The following is a 17,200-nucleotide window of genomic DNA, read 5'->3' as shown; positions in this document are numbered from 1 at the left end:
GCTTTGTGCGCATGACAACATTGGACATTCCGTCGGTAATCAAGAGCGGTTTTCTGCCTTGATAGCAAACATTTATGAGAATGTGCATGTTATAGCATAGAACCTCCAACAATTGTCGGGGAACTTGCCTTCTTCCCCAAAAAAAGAATTTTAGTGTGAGTACAAAGAAAGAGCCTTTCCTCTTGCTAAGGTTAGCAAAGCCTCCTTGTAACAATGTTGCTCTGATGAATTATACCTACTTCCTACTTATATCTCTAGGTCGATTCTGTAGTACTAATAATCAACACCGTTTACAACTATACAAAATTTTTATGATACAGTAGTGCGTCCTCTCCCGTTGAGATCTTCCTTTCCATCATCCCTCATGCTGATTGACATCCGCTTTTGAAGAATACTCCTCATGTTTAGTCACTCTCATCACTCGAAAACAAAACAGAGCTGCCATTGTCTATTCCAACAGCATTATCATTGTCATCGGTATCATCTAGATCATCCTCCTGGTCGTCCGAGTATGCATCGCCTGCCTCACCACTCTCATCCTCCTGATCATCGTCCTCTACTGAATATTCATCACCTACCTCACCATCACCTGCATGTACGTCCATCTCTTCACTGGGATCATTGCCTTCGTACTCATCCACATGTTCCTGATCGTCATCCTCGTACTCATCCACATTTTGTTCCTGATCAGTATCTTCTTCCCCTGCTTCACCAGCTGCATCATCCTCGTGTTCATTTCCTTGGTCGTTCATAAGATCATCATCGTAAGATTCCTGAGCTTCCCAAACTTCATTTTCAGAATCAGCCTTGTTTCTTTGGTTTTCTCCCAAGAGATGGTGTTCATTTTTTACATTTAAACCATCTAGTGCAGGCACCTTGTCCTCTGCACCCCTATGTTTCTGCAAGCTAGGTTGTTTCCGACGCTCACTTCTATGACCTCGGTTAGATCGCACAGCACTCTTTAAATCATCCATATGTGCATTAAGCCGGCTGCCACTGCCAACTTTCAACATAATTTCACTTGAATTTGCACCAGAATACCTTATCTTCCCTTGTAGAACCTTCGGCATTTGACTGCTAGGACTGGAAACACCACTGGCATTTTTCTCTTGTGCTGAATGAAGCCGCAGTCCACCCCCTGTGCCTGCACTATCCATCTTTGATACTGCCAGTGGGGACTCCTTATTCTCAACTTTCTGAGCCCTTTCAGTATTATTCATTCCCGTATCCTGTGCAGCCACATGATAGAAAGTTAAATGAAGGCATGATATCATGGCCTAACTATTGCAAGTGGTTGAGAAAAAATTTTGAAAACATGGGCCTGAAAGCTCATAAATGCATGCCACATGGCTGCAAGTAACTCAACAAAATAACTGATAAACTGCATAAATTCAGCATTCCAGTCCAGTATTAGAGAAGCACATACCGAGTGCTTTAAGCAGGGCTCCATCGAGCTTTGTTTCTTTTGTTCCATAGTGTAATAGATTGCAGAGTCTAATGCCTTTAGGCGAAGTGCCACGGCAGCAGTAGTTCGAGGAATCCATGGAAGCACATTAGAATTTACAGGCCTATCTGACCAAGCAGCCTTCAAGAGCTCTTCAGAAGTCTCAAAAGAAGTTGATAGCCACTCCCGATGGACACCACATTCTAATTCAGTACACATCTGCTGTTTTTACCCATAAATTAGATTTCCACGAAGTTTGGACTTTGCAAACAACACATTTACTATGTACATCACAAAATCACCCACCTGAAGAAGTTCGGCAGCAGAGGATGCTTGCTTCAGCTTAGCAGCCCAAGCCTTGCGATAAGACTCTGTCCAAAATGGTCTCAGAGCCTCAGAGGGAATAGCAGCCTGAAACACCCAAAAACAATGAGGTAAGGAACAAACTTAACTATATTTAGCAGCCATGAAAAATGATAATGAGTATTTCTCACCTCCACAGCAATAATCTGTGCTTTCAAAAGCTGAATCCTAGGTGCAGCAGAAGAAGATAAACAATGCCATTTTGTACTTTGTTTGTGTCTTGCCTCACACTCGATCACATGTTGAGAAAACTTGCTCTCTGTTTTTGGACGCCCATCGAACAATGTATGGCAGTGTGGGCAGTGCCTTTCTTGAGGCCAATACAACTCACGGCAGGATTTACATTTAGCAAGTACATCTGAGCAACGCTTTTTACTCAGTCTCAAACCATTGATATCTGCAAGTTCAGGTGTGTGCTTACTCCAGAGCCATCGGTCCATCTCTTCATAACCCTCTAGTGCATGACATTTGTCAGCCTGTGGATTTCGAATATGTATGGCCCCTTTATCATCCTCTGGCAGCACTGTGCAATCTCTGTGGCTACCTTTAAGACGCACAGAAGTAACTCCATTACTCCTACTAATGGGATCTGCAACTCTTTGGTCCAAATCAACAGCACAGAAAGCATCTGTGGTAGAACTAGACCTCCTCATTCCCTGTCGGACAGAGTTCTCGAGTTTTTGTAGAACGGAATGCAAGTGAGCTTCTCGGATTCCCCGTGTATCCAGATTAGACATCAATAAATTGAAGCCCTGTTCATCGGTTGCCAAACATACTGGAACTTCAGAGTAACTCAAAAACTGTAAATCTCCTTCCTCAAAGAGAGGAAAAATGCAAGTAAAACAAACCATAGAAGTAGGGGATAGTGAAACAAACCTCCTCTGTGTCAATAACTTCCCAGTGACCATCCTCGGATGACTCCAAATAAATCCTGCCACAACCCGGATCTTCACTACCAGTGCATGTCACGAACTGCCAATAGCGATTGTGTCTACGGTCAAAGCCCAGGGGCAAAGACCTGTAAACATAAAGCGAATCGGCTCGAAGATCAATCTCCATTTTCATCTGTGCACGTGTTTTTTCAGACATAAATGCAGTTGTATTCGAGTGACTGAAGGCATTCTGACTGTTATAGCCTTGAGAACCTGAGCCTTTCTCTGGCAATGTATTACTGAAATCATTCTCATCAGCCATTTGTCCACCAGCCAAGGACTCCAGATGAAGTTTTTGGTCATTAGGTTTCTCATCACCATCACTAGGACTCAACTTGGACCCTTCTACGTCAACAGCCTCGCCTAAATGACCCTGTGGCTTTGTCAGCTGCTCTTCCTTAGAACGTCGCTTGTCTAGCTGTGCTTCTGCCCACATTTGTCTTTTTAGTGCACTTGCAGCTTCCATTCTTTCCTGGCCATAGTGCAGACTATATCAGCAGCTATCCTCATAAAATCCACATCACAAAGAATAAACAATGGAAAAAAATACCACATAAAAAGAGCATATACGCTTTTAAGATGAACTGGTCTTGAATCCAACTGTCATGTTTTCCAATACCATAAGACCATCAAGATAGCACAGAGCATAATGCTTCACAAGTTGTTAGTTGTGAAACAGGAACAATGAGTAGAGTATCTAAAACTAATTTCATAAAATAGCTAATAACCAATGTTTGCAGCAAGCATAAGACAATTTCATAGCTACGAGCTTTTACATCTTTTCATGGAGTGGCCATAATATATGGTTGACCCTAGTCCTACTCCAGTTAGAACATTTGCTGACATGAACAACTGCTCTTCTTGCTCACTAGATATGGCACCAATGCTGACAGGATAGTCCCATGCATGTGAACAGCTGTCTTGGCACACAAACACTGTAGAATGGTAAATATGAGTGACAATTGACTTGGGATGACGAAAGGCTAGTTGCTTGTGAAAAAGTAAAATGTCAGAAAACATGCAGCAATTATTCAGCTTATGAAAAGGAGTTAATTGCTATATTTACAGTGCAGCAAACTACTCAGCTTATGCAAAGGTGCTAATTGCTAAGATAGGCTGCAATGCTTCAAGAATTCGATGTTCAACTAGCATATAGAAAGGGTGACTATGATGCCATTATAACATTGAATGACTTGAACAACTGCTTTGGTTGCTCAGTCGATATGGCACCATGGATGAGGCTAATTGGGATGATGCAAATGCATTGATGAAATCTCTCACTCCCATTTGCACAGTGCTGAGGATCAGTGATATGGAGGGCAGCACTTTAGGCCTTTGGTACAAGTAATGCAAATATGTGAAATGAAGAATGACTCATGAGGCTCAACTTTCATAAATATTGCAAGGTGCAAGAGATTAATGCAGTGTGGAATAGGAGATGGGATTGGTTTCACAAACCAATCCATGTTGTTGCACATTCCTTGCATCTCCTATGGCATAGTAAAGAGCACTTGCAAGCAGCAAGAGTACTTCAACAAGTGGACTGGCAGAGACATTTCCATCCTCATGCATCTTCAAGATCATCTCCTCAAGTTTCATAATCACTCTCTTTTATTTGCACACCCCACTATAAAAGTTACATGAGAGAGAGCTTTGAACTTTCTTTGGTGTGAGAATACGTAAATCATGCTCCAACTTTGGTATGTAAACAATGAATATCTGTAAATATGTTGAATTTTTTCTTATTCATCATTTTACCACTTGAATTTAGCTAGTACTCCTTAATCTTGTTATCCAAAAAAAAAAAGAATATCCTTGTTCTCTCACAAGATTGAGATAGTGATCATGTTAAGAGGAATTGGAGCACATGGGCTTTATTTCATACAAAGGAGAGAAACAAGTTGAAGACTACTCAGCTAGAGATATTGGTATTTGGTCATTGCAACGTCTGTTTAAATGAGAACTAAGCTTCCACTTAGAACCAAACAAGTGAATATGAGGATTGACATAGAGAAAATCAAGGGGATCCCCACAAGGAGATGGACATTTACAATATGCATTATGAGGAGATGTCTACATCTACAAATCAAACACAATCTCACCACTTGTCATCTACAATGATGAGGAGGTCAAGTCCAACATGTAGCTACTTCTACCTCTATCAAGCTCATTCGATACCTCTGCATCCACAATAGCTTCATTGGCCACTAAACTTGATGACGATGATGATGCCTCTTCTCTTTCCCTACTAGAGTAATGCCAATGATGGGTGATAGTAGCCCGAAGAAGGATGCAACAATATCGATCATGATCATTTTGATAGCATATAGTTAATCATGACTCATTTCATGAATCATTGATATTTGGTTGATGTCTATATTGTTTACATTAGTACTCACTATTTAACATTTACTCACAAGTCTCGACTCTTTGAGTCTTCAATCTTGATTCAAGTCTCAAACTCTCTTTTTTGAGTCTATGTGACCTCATAAAAAATTTGTATATTCAATTGATATTGAAAGTTTTGAAACTCATGAACTATGATTTAAAAATCTTTGGTAGTTTGGCCTCGTCAATTTTGTACAATGTTAAATGTATAATTTGTCGATTAAGTTTTCTTTTAGACAAATGTTCAAGTTATGTATGTTATTATCCCTTCGTATACATGTAATATAAAAATATTACCAAAACTTAGCATGAATTCCATTTCATTATTTCCTTGTTTTGATCTCAAGCCGAAATTCCATTTCACGACTCTAAAATATGTTTTTGAGTCAACTTTCCCGATTTCTGAAACTCTTTACAATTATGCCATCAATTGGTCATTATCACTTCATGCCTCCCCACTCACCATTAAATTTTTCCACATGGCAACATACTGGTGGTTGAAATTACTATTGAAGGCAACCTTGAGAGCTGCATTTTTCAGCTCAAGGTGGTCTTGATGCTTTGGCTTTCCTTGAAGGATTGCCGTGGCCGGTCTTTCAATGTTAAAGGACTATCAATGGCTCCACTTTCAATCTAAAGCATTGCCTATTGCTGATTTTTATCCTTGATGCAGCTCGCTATGTTTCAAAGTGATTGTCATGCATTGTATAGCATGTTTCCCTTTTATCTCATCAACTAAAAAATTCATTAGCACTTCATCACTCACCTGGGATCCTAAGCAACTATCACCTCCTTTTAGCAATTCTACCCTTTAGTTCTTCGTTCTTTGGGTAAAAGGGGCAAACCAAGATAGAGCCACTAGGATGCCAAAAAAAAATTGCCCTCTTTTTCTTTTTTTTGGGGGGGGAGGGGCAGGGGGGGGGGACACACAGAGAACATTGATCACGAAAAAAAAGATAAAGAGCTCTTGCAAGTACACAATAAACCAATAATAGATTGATGTGATGGATGATTGATACAAGAATACAAAGGTGGTGCTTTATTTTACAAGTCTAGGGATTTCCCCTAACCCTAAACTTACATACAATAAGGTGTGTTCACATGCTCTCTCACACACACAAAGATGTGTTCACTTATGGAGCTGGTAGATAACTAACAAACCCCCTTTTTGATTATGGGTGATTGAACCCATGACACGAAACATATGGAAAAAGGGTATGAAAAGGTCTTTACTTACAAGAGCCAATGTCTAATCCCATACAAAAAATTCTAATAGAAGACATACAAACTACTAACAAGCTCAAGGACATATAGTTTGGGTCGATTCAATGATGCATGTGTGTGGCTCAAAGGCTACTCAAAAGATAGCATGGCTCAGACGCACATTGCACATGATCAAGAGTCCAAACTTAAGTATAGCTCTCAAGCTCAACTCAAAGGCCATGGGAACTAGTTATGAAACCCTCTTGAAATATATAACTCCTCCAAAATTTTCAAGAAAGAAAATATTGAAAATAAGTACAAATCTTTTCAGATTAGAATCTTAGCAAAGCAACCCACATAATTACTTAATAAATATGTAACAAAAGTGTCTTGGCACATCTATGTACATCATTAATGTCCAATTTCACATTTATAATAATAGTTTTTCATGTTTTTTGTTATCTTTTATTTTTTTCATTTTAAAATTTTGAGCATGATAGAAAACCCCTTCTTAATGTGTCAATGTTGTGCACTTAAATGTTGTCATCCATTAGCTTTTTGTGGTAGCAAACTGTCATTTTTACCCAAAAAGTGGTCTCTTGCTAGGATCGTCACTTTTTCTTCCTTCTACCCCAATTTTTATGAAAAAAAAGTCAAGTATGGAATGCCCCAAAATTACCAAGTGCCCACATCAAAAACAGCATTTCCCATGTGAAAAATATCATACCCACATGTGGGAATCCAAATATGATTAGCAGCAACGTTTATTGAGACCTTGGCAAAGTACGTGGCAAATATTGGTCAATCTTGCTTTGATACCATTGTTGATGGTGTAGATGACAAATGCAGGACATCAACTAAGGTGGATAAAACTCCACGCAAGGGGGGGGGGGGGGGTAATGCCCAATTTAACTCGTTAAAAAAAACAACCCCAAAAAGATTTATTTCATTAAAAATCAATTGTATCATTTAGGACAAATGTCCAAGCTCCCCTATATAAGGGCATATTGTGGGCATCCATCCTCATCAAGTAATTCCCTCATTTTGAAGTTGTGTCGATACTTCATAATTATCATCCTCATCACTCCCCTCTGCTATCAATTATTGCAGCACTTGCTACAGCTCCTATTGCCATCATCTAAAAGGTGCCACCCAGCCCTTGGTGATCTCCTACCAGGCTGCATTTTTGCTGCCAGCGCACGCCATCCTTCAACAACCAGCACACTCCTTCAACACCAGCTATTGTCACCAATCATGTCCCTATTCTGGAAGCAAATGCCTGTTCTCAGTTCTTCTCCATTGAGCCAAGTTAGGACTCACAAAAATTGTAGCTGATGGTTGAATCATGCTCTTCCCTACTCCAAACATAGTCACAAATACTTGTGGAACAGGAAATGAATTACCCATGCTAGCATCCCTCAAATAATGTTGTATCAACCTTATCCTTGGTTTTTGTTGTTCTTTGCTTTTTTATCCCAATGTCCTCTCCTTTTCTTTTCAAAAAGCCTCTTGTAGCTTTTCATTCAGCATAACTTAATATAGAAACATGTTTCTAATTTCACTAGCTTGCTAAATCAAAAAGTAAGGGGCATAGGAAACTCCAACACCTATAATTGCATTAACTAAAATTTTAGAGTGGACAAGTTATAAATATAGGAAGGGTCACCTATATGTTGTCCTCACACAAAGCGGACAGCTCACAATAGACAGAAAGCACTTTCTCTACATTTGTTTAAGGCCAAAGGTCCCAAATATTGCTAGGATGCAATTAATACCCTCTATGAACATCCGGCTTCACATGAGTGACAAGATGCTGTAAATCTTATTTGCTTAAGAGACAGCTTGCTTAATTAGCACCTACCAAGTTGTCCCACATGTCAACAAGCATTTCAAAAGAGAAACTCAGCCCTCTCCGAAAAAGGCTAACAATATCCGCATGCACCTTTTGGTAAAGAAGGAAGTGACATGTCATTCCTGCTATATCAGAGGTTCTGTAAGCATAAAATGTACAGAATACACAAACAATCTACATGGCACCTCATAGGATAGAAAGCATGTTGCAGGATGCCTTTCTTTTGCTCTGAATGCTCCCAGAGCTGATTACTATTTGCAAATATAGTTGATAAACAAGATCCTTGACAAATCACATTCTGGTGCTCCCAAAGATTATTGTCACTTTTGAACTAAGAAAACAGAATAGGCACTTTACGATATGGAAACTTCAAATAAAGTTAAGGCTTCATACCTCCAGGGCTAGACGAATGGTGTTGCCTTCATTCACTGCCTCTATCAATGCAACCAATGCATTCAAGCGCTCTTCCACACTAAGATCAGCGTACTCCCCTACCAGCAAGCCCTGCACCCATGATTCACCTGGATGGTTTTCATCCATTATTGCATCTGTAGATGTGATTGCAACTTTCTTAGGTTGCAAAAGTCCTTTAGGCTCATTCTCTGTAACTCTGCTAGCAGAAAATGCATTCGAAACCAAGTCATGATTGCCTTCACATGCACTATCTCTATCATAGCGGAATGAGGGTAACCGTTTGGGTTTTCCAAAGTTGTCCTCAGACTCAGCAATTGTGTCTTCTTTCTGAGAGCAGGGAAGCTTTCTGTTGTCTGTGAACTCTTGTACATCACTTGCATCAATGTCCTCTAGGTCATCATCATAATCATCCTTGTCTGGCTCATCAATATCTTCTGTATCCTTCTCCACGTCATCTCCATCAGACACTCTACATTGAAACAAGCGTGTTCTTTCCAAGGCTGCCTGGAGCAACTTTTCGGCATCATCTGGATCCTTTCTAAATGCCGGTTTTACACAATAGGTAGATGGAGCCACCCTTTCAAAAAAATATGTGTCCCGCGATAAAGCAGCAGTAATAGAAGCCTCGGGAGTTTTGGTTCTGCTGAAGTCACGCAACCCATATTTCTTTGATACAGAACACAAAAAACGGAAAAATCAGGCTGGGGACATTAGTGAGGCACACATACAAGTGCCTCATCTGAATTGATAATCTTCCATATGATAGAAACATAACAGCTTAAGGACAAGAAAGACTTGTTTGCACAATAAAAATTGTAGATACATACCTGAATGCGATCAGCCACTTCTGGGATTGAAAGCCCTTTTGCACCTTCAACTGAGAGAACGTGAAATGCGGCATATTTCACAGTGCCCGGTGTCAACCGATGACGACTGCCACGCTGAGTGGAAGCCCCTTTTCCTTTCATAAGGGTGACTGCATTTGAAGCAGCAACTCCTGATCGTAGTGTCTTTACAGCTTCCTTGCCATCATTGACCTTTCAAAATAGTCAAAAAGCTCATCATTGGACTATGAAAGTGCTTCGAAATATAGATGATGAAACAATCTCAAGCACAACTGAAAGAGTAACCTCCAAACACAAACAGATAGTCAGTTTATGGCCCACACCTCAATTTTGGTACAGGAATCAATAACCTTCACTTGCTGCTTTATCCATCTTGGACCATATCCTCCAGCCAATGAGAATTGCCTTAGGATTTCAGGCCACGTCAAAGAAGTCAAATGCTGGCTCCAATCCGTGATATCGAAGCCCCATGAAAATGCCTGGGTTATCCGACCAATCAGTCAGCATAACATCATAATGTGACATTTAACTCTCTCAAATTGAAGTAGCACAATCAAGCCAGTCTAAAAACACAAAGATGATTCATTATGCACATGGGGTATAAATTCTGACCCAAAAAAAAACCTTGATCAACCATATTTGCTGCAGATATACTATCCATGCACCCTCCTTCCAAACAGACAGGAGATAAACCTTCAAAAGGTTCTACAGCCATAAGCGCATCTGTTTCATCCTAAAAGATAGGAATAAACTCACTTACCGCCTCTACAAGTTGAGAATGACCACCTCCAATGACAGATGCAGCAGTATATTGGTTTGCTCCTCCTCCAGATGATGCAGCCCGGGCCACATCTTCAACGTCTTTCACCAAAGTTTTAAGAAGTGATATATGAATCTCATTGAGCAGTCGGGGATCCTGATATTGAAAAAACAAAGAATCGATACAAAGCACAAATCAGAAGTTAACAACAGGCCAAATATCAGCAAAACATTCTAGATACTGCAAAGTTGTAAGACAAGGAACGAGGATGATTTACAAAGTCATGAAAAGCTTGCACCAATTCATCAATAGTGAAAGGCCAAAGCCCAAGGACATCCGCAAATGTTGTCAAAAACCTCCATACCTACAAAATCAACTTGTTTTTTAAGAACTGACCTCTTCAAAATTGACGAACACGCTATTATCACAATCTGAACAAGCAGGTGCAATGCAAGCTTTCGAATGAAGGACAGCCCACTACAAGCTAAGACAAGGAAACTTCCATCCCAAAAGCGTCTACTTTCCACTGGTAAAAGTGAGTGGAGCATGCCTGCAATATAAATTTATACCATGAAAAGATTTCCGAGCTTCTGCGCAGATCCAATCCATGGTCTGACTGTCACAGGCTGCTTTGTCTTGACAACAGAGGGAGGAAACCTCTTCAGGACATCTAGCAAGCAGCAAGATACAAAAAAAAAAAACAAATTAACATGTTGAACAATAACCAGAAAACGTTAACTTGAAATGAGAGCAACAGGCTTAAAGCTTCACTATGCCTCTGGTCAAACAAAAGAAAGTCAACCGAGAAAGAAAAAGATATAACAAGATTTTCGGAAGCAATGGTGCTTCAAATTCAGCAAGCCTCCATGAATAATTGCATACTTCGGGCAGAAAGATCACAGTAAAAGAATACGTAACTTTGCAACTGACTCCATCATGTTACAGTAAAGCATCCCATTCCAATTCATTGTATCAGGTTTGAAACAAGTCTGGCCAAAGGACATTATATCTTACAAAAACTCGACTCAAACTACAGCTAATTGCACTCCTTTCTAGTCCCTCGGGAAAAATGGGTCTGGAGCCAAAAAACGCTCTACAAGCATCCAGAACTGCGTGAAAAGTGTGCCTTGTGATAAACTTGCAATGACACTCTTGTGATCACAACCCCCGCATCCTCAAGAGAAGTGTTTAAATCTTCAGGCACAGATTAGGGCATGAAATTTCTCAAAACTCTTGGGTGACTATGACAGCTCACTGTAAGTTTATCATGAGGTACAGTTCAAACTTTTCAAACATTTTGATTTCAAACTGCCTTGTTTTGGTTGGGAAAGGGAAAAAAGTTGCCTACATTAATGCATAGCGCTTTGCCAATGATTCATTAGCAGAGCGTATGCTTAATGACCTATCATCAAAGTTTATATAATTTGTGAGTCAGTCGTCACACTAATCATCGAAGTTTATAGGTTTGTCAGTCATGATACTACTCTTTCAGCAATAAATTGTAAACTCCAGATTTTAACTTTCTGAACCTATTGGTAGTAGGTACTCAAAGGATGAAAGACAAACCTTGCAGCCTGAAAATAGTAGAGAATAATCTTTTTGCAAAACCTTGAAGCCTCATCTTGTCTTGATTAATGAAAGAAAAGCCAGTCTTTACAGTTGTCAAAAACACCCAACTTCCAGGTACCTTCTCATGCTTCATGTGATTGTCAAGGGTTCAAATGATTGGGGTGTCATAAACTCAAATTTGAAGTTTAACGCATACAAAATGTATAGCATATGCAAGTGTTTTTCAATGCCATTAACCAAGGTTTTGTAGGCTGTCGTCTTGAAGTTTCTAAAGATGCTCACCTTGCAAAACCTTGAAGCCTGATCTTAATCACCGAAAAGTTTTCAAAACAAAAGTTAATAAACCATTCTAAGCCCTAATGTGTGTTGAAAACCACATTTAACAATTTCATACTAGACACACCCATCAGGCTGTGAGGCATAACATCCTAGTCTGAAACCTAAACATCATCCCTTTGAATGAGCTTGAATGCTAGAAAACTGTCACTAGAACACATCCAACAATCAGCCGGGAAGTAAGAGGTGTGAAAACTGGGAGGCACAACAGGAATACATTTCATACAGAAAACAGCATCTAGTGGGCAACTTTGCCTTTGGCAAACAAGTGGGCAGCTGACATCCTAAAATTTCTATGAAACAAGTGGCAAACACAGCTAATGGTAGACAACAATTATTTTGTTGAGAAAAATCTAGGTTTGGACACAAATCAACACAATTAGAGTATCCAAGCACAGACCTTTGTATCTATCTAGGCCTTGAAGAGTCTCCGCATCGAGAAGATATATAGAGGGGAGGCCTTGGGATTTTGCAGCAGCCTCTAAAAGCTCAAGGCGCTCATCATCAATGAGCTCTGTAGACTCGCGAGCTAGCCTCCGGGCAGTCGCTCTTTCAAGGGCGGCTTTCAACTTTGCTGCCTCTTTCAACCTTCTGCTTTCCTCCTTCTCACGTTCTCGTGCAAGCTGAGTCGACAAAAACTTAGTATTAAGAGCGCATTCAAAAATCAGAAGACATGCCAAGCACAGCTACCACCATAAACATGTCATGTGGTGTGTGTCTCCATACCCTCTGATTTTCTTTCTGGAGCAACCTCTCTCGCCGTTCATACTCTCGCCGTTGCTCCCTTTGTATTCTTTCATCCTCTCGCTGCTTTTCGCGAACAATTCTTTCTAGCTCTTTACGTTTCTCCTTTTGCAATTGTTCCTCTCTCTGGGGCAATACAGACATAAAGACATCAATACTTTCTGCTATTGACGACACATCTTAGAAAAGCAGCAACCTTCCCCAAAATAATTTCCAGAAGACATAAGAAGAGACCCATGGTCTTTCAGGTATGTTCTAAACCAACCTTGCGTCTAGCAATCTCTTGTTGTTCCAGCTCTCGCTTTATTCGCTTCTTATGAGCTTCAACTTCCTTTGCTATCCTTTCCTCTTCATTCTGCTGAGATAGAAAACCATTCAGACCTCCACACATTACAATGAACTGCAATGACATATCAGCAAAAGAGGCAATACCTTCCGTTTCCTGTCAAGCCGAGCTGCCTCTTGTTCCTTTATAAGGGACTGCTTTTCAGCATCATGAAGGGACAAGCCAGGCGCTAGCATCTGATAGGATCCAGAATGGTTCCCAAAAAGGTTATCATGGCTGAAGCATGGAAAAGAGTTCTTTTGCAAGCTGCCAAGATCCATACGCGAATGAGAGAACAAATGATTGCTATGACTGTCAAGCTGAAACAATAGACCAGGACTGGCGTTCGGGAGGATCCCTTGCAATGCATATACATTTGCCAAGCTCTCCCTTCCTCCAATAAATGACCCATGTGATGTCAAAGCTTGCAAAGGGTTATCCATTCCCAGAAAAGCCTTGGAGTGGTCCAACCTTTCATAGGCAGGACTTATCCGGTCCCTTCCTGTTGGCTGCTCTGGTATAAATTGATACTCTTGCACTACTCTAGATGTAGCTGGGGTATGAAGGGCCTGCCTACTAGCAGGGGAAGCAGGTTTCCTTCGTCGACGACTTCCTTTGGGGGCTGGAGAATCATATGCTGAATCCTGCAAGAGTTAATAACCATCATGCCATGATCTATCTGAGACCAGCTGCAATAGCAGCCGCAAATCAGGAAAGGACAAGGTTGGCAGAAAGGGCAATCCAGTGAAAACAAAGGAGATTAGAACTTTTCACTATCACAGAGTTTGCACAGAACAAATCTGACAGCATCAAAATTCATACTTAATATTCTTCCCATAGATTCTTAGAGGCATAACTAAAAATTTAGCACGTTCGGTAGACACACTATTTCAAAGACATTGCAGATTACCAAAAGGTTGAGATTTCGCTTACTATGTGCTCCTTGATGACTGCTGTATAGCTTTCAGATTCTTGAAAGGGTACACGTTTTTGATGCTGCCTAGCCACTGCATAATGAAAAAAGTTTAATCAGCCAGTAAAGAATGTCACGGGGATCAAAAGATGTTGCACATACAAACGTCTAGCAGCTCAACACTCAAATAGTCACTATTAACTCCTGCCAAGAGTCATGGCTACTGCAATCACGAACCAAAAACGTCTAGCAGCTGAACACTAACTAGTTACTATTAACTCCTGCCAAGAGTCGTGTCTACTGCAATCATGTACCAGTAACTATTAACTCCGCTCAAGCAAATGTTTCATGCCTACAATATGTTCAAATCTCACACTGTACCCTCAGAACCACCAAATCTAAACCTTGGGAAAATAGAGTTCCCATGCAGATCAAGATGTCAACAACCAGCAACTGCACTTCCCAGAGGAGTAGCCGGGTATACCTATTGGAGAACCAAATGCTCCAGGTGGAAGAACGTCAAACTCCACGCCAAGGACTGGGCCATCCTCCCTTACAGGCTCACCTAGCTGGGCCTCCACTGCTGCAATGGCTTGAAGTTCAGCAGCCCTCTGTGGATCTACACACTCCAAGACTGCATTCCGTTTCCTTTTTCTCCTGATACTGTCATAATCCTTTACATGTTCCCCTACAGCCCTCTTATCGATCGAATAGCTGCTGCCCCCATATCTTTGCCCCTCTTTGATTTGAAAAGTACTCCTCCTCTCAGATGCAGGGGACAGGTTGGGATTCAATGCTCCCGGAAGCTTCTTGGCTGTCGGAATAACTGGCTCATCATCATCCCTGGACTTCCTCTCCTTCAATCTTCTGTGGCAAAACCACATCTTCAGCTGCCTGTCAGAAAGCCCTAGCTGCTGAGAGAGCCGCGCTCTGATGGGTTCTGAAGGGTATTTCTCCTCTGCCCAAAAAAACAAAACAAAACAAAAAGAGAGTGGGATGTTTGAGCAGCACATTAACATTGTAAATTCAGGCAACGTGACATGCTTCTCCGCTCCCACCTGGGAGTAGTGCCCCACCTGCAAAGACCTTCTCAAGGGTTTCGAGCTGCAGAGGAGTCTTCATTTTGCGTTTGTTACGATCATCTTGAGGACTGTGAGCTTTTATATCTTCCGCCTCCATGCTTGTGATGAGAACGGCCCAGCAGCTCCCAAAGACGTGAGTCAAAAACCGAGATGATCTCAGTAGTCAAGAGATAGCCTTGGAATGCTGGTCCACTGAGGCATAAGACAGCAATGCCTTCCTGGCAAGCGCAAGGAGCACATCATTCACGTGCTAGGTTCTGTGTGGAGCTAGGGTTAGGCAGAGCTAAATCAGAAGGGAGAAATGGCAGGGGTGAAGGAGAAGGGAGAGGGACTGCTGCAAGGACGGGGGAGGAGAGCACGAGAGGGAAGAAAACAAGGAAGCAAAAATGGTAAATTCCCCTCAGGCAGGGCCGACAGAGGAGAAAGGCGCTTAATCCCTGGTCTGCTGCTCCGACTGCAAAAAAGGACATGTGATGTTGCGTGTGGTAAAGGCGGAGGTGGAAAATAGGGAAGATTTGTGCAATTTTGAGCAGGTCCAATCCTGCAGAGAAAGATACACTGCTAATGGTGGCAGAAGAAGAAGAGGAGGAGAAGGAGGAGGAGGAGGAGATGTTTGTTGATCCAGGGAAAATTAGGGATGATCGATGATGAGGATGTTGATGATAATAATGATGTTAATGTTAATGTTAATGATGATGGGAAGGCAAGAGATGAGCAAGAGGCAGGAAAAGACAACATTGAAAGAAGAGGAAGGAGAAAAGGAGGAGGAGGAGGAGGAAGGAGAAAGGTAGACGGCAGAAGAATCAAGCAACACTGCAGTAGTAGTCTTCTTCGTCGTCCGATGACTTCCTCCCGATCTTCCATGGCGGTAGATGATGATGATGACGATGCCATTGCACTAGTACAAGTTGTTGTTGTAATGCTAGTGCAGCAGGGGGGGATTCAATATTTTTTCCCCTTTCCTCTTTTTAATTTCAACCCCCCTCTCTCTCTCTCCTCTTCTCTCTCTAGCACGCATAAGCTATTGCACCAATTGAATGAGTGAATGACTTGAAATGAATTGTATTGAACGGAATAGGAAGAAGAGAGCTAAAATTCACGGACACACACACACACACACACATACATATATGTGCATATATACTACATATAATCTTGCGTGATCTCTGCCAGCAGCGCCCTGTTTTTTGGGGCCGAAGAAAAAACCTGTCTTTTTCTCTCGCTCTGCAAAAGGGATGCAATGCAAGCCCCGGGCTTGCTTAATCCAGGAGGGGTTCTAATCGAGCCAGCAGCAAAATGGCGTGTTTTTGCGTGCTCTGGGCCCGAGAAGACAGAAAGAGAGAGAGAGAGAGGGGGGGAGAGAGAGACTAGAGAGAGAGTGAGAGGAGAGAAATTCCTTGTGTGGATCGACTTTTTCTTAGCTTGCTTCTCCACTCGCATGATTTTCCGGGCAAAGATAGATAGATACAAGCGAGAGAGAAGATGCTGCTGTCTGACGATTATTGGCCGTGGCATCCTCCACTTTCCCAAATGTTACGAAGAGAAGCGAGGGCCAGAATGTGGTTGTTGGTCTCTCTCTCTCCGTCCCTCCCTGTAGGAGGTGATGGTGTGCAGTAGAGAGAGTAGTTTTATGAATCGAAAAGGCAACCTGGCCTGCGGTCCTCTCTCTCTCTCTCCTCTGTTTCGGTGCCAACGAAACCCCTCTCTCTCTCTCTCTCTCTCTCTCTCTCTCTCCGCCCTCTCTTGTATAGATGTGTTTTTGTATAGATCTCCCCCCCCCCCCCCCATCTATATCATCAAAGCTTGACTCCTCCCACCATTAAAGACACCCCACCCCCCAAGCCCTTTTCTCTCAGGCCCGTCCTCCGACGTGTCACTCCCACGCATCGTGCGAATGTACAGGTTTTGCTCTCGCTCAAAATCTAAAAGGAAGCAAAACTCTCATCATCCCCATATCACGATTTTCTTATGTTTGCTGCCTCGTTCGCTCGCTCGCTCGCTCTCTCTCTCTCTCTCTCTCATACTCGTAG

General features: G+C 41.7%; 1 protein-coding gene across 7 annotated transcripts; it reads right to left on the bottom strand.

Annotated features, from left to right (window-relative positions):
• Positions 1 to 32: 32 nt before the first annotated feature.
• On the bottom strand, positions 33 to 16,840 carry RLT2 (Homeodomain-like transcriptional regulator). Of its 7 annotated transcripts, none has more exons than XM_087665686.1 (18): positions 15,147 to 16,840; positions 14,573 to 15,046; positions 14,109 to 14,182; positions 13,283 to 13,819; positions 13,116 to 13,208; positions 12,833 to 12,976; positions 12,507 to 12,729; positions 10,771 to 10,871; positions 10,479 to 10,565; positions 10,202 to 10,357; positions 9,765 to 9,920; positions 9,424 to 9,633; positions 8,576 to 9,262; positions 2,684 to 3,211; positions 1,939 to 2,559; positions 1,751 to 1,855; positions 1,427 to 1,666; positions 33 to 1,229 (listed from the first exon to the last, which is right to left on the bottom strand). In XM_087665686.1, the coding sequence occupies exons 1-18, from the start codon at positions 15,265 to 15,267 to the stop codon at positions 405 to 407; spliced, it is 5,382 nt and encodes a 1,793-aa protein (XP_087521812.1). In that variant the 5' UTR covers positions 15,268 to 16,840; the 3' UTR covers positions 33 to 404. The 7 variants fall into 7 exon arrangements, with proteins under 7 accessions (XP_087521812.1, XP_087521814.1, XP_087521816.1 ...); XM_087665688.1 differs by having other exon boundaries at positions 13,116 to 13,205; positions 15,147 to 16,839; XM_087665690.1 differs by having other exon boundaries at positions 15,165 to 16,838.
• Positions 16,841 to 17,200: the final 360 nt, after the last annotated feature.

This window comes from Lygodium microphyllum, chromosome 24 (genome assembly GCF_053477565.2).
Source record: "Lygodium microphyllum isolate KBCC chromosome 24, Lygodium_microphyllum_v1.1.10, whole genome shotgun sequence".
Taxonomy (NCBI): Eukaryota; Viridiplantae; Streptophyta; class Polypodiopsida; order Schizaeales; family Lygodiaceae; genus Lygodium; species Lygodium microphyllum.
The sequence above is the reverse complement of the archived record's forward strand: the minus strand, read 5'-3'. Positions and strand labels throughout refer to the sequence as shown.

What these genes read in the sequence shown, in the direction of transcription:
- RLT2 (XM_087665686.1), bottom strand. Translation starts at nt 15,267, where the DNA reads ATGGAGGCGGAAGATATAAAAGCTCACAGTCCTCAAGATGATCGTAAC. An exon ending in CCATTCGTCTAGCCCTGGAG is followed by an intron (nt 3,212 to 8,575) that starts GTATGAAGCCTT and finishes CACTATGGCCAG; the next exon opens with GAAAGAATGGAAGCTGCAAG. An exon ending in CTGCTGCCGAACTTCTTCAG is followed by an intron (nt 1,667 to 1,750) that starts GTGGGTGATTTT and finishes GGGTAAAAACAG; the next exon opens with CAGATGTGTACTGAATTAGA.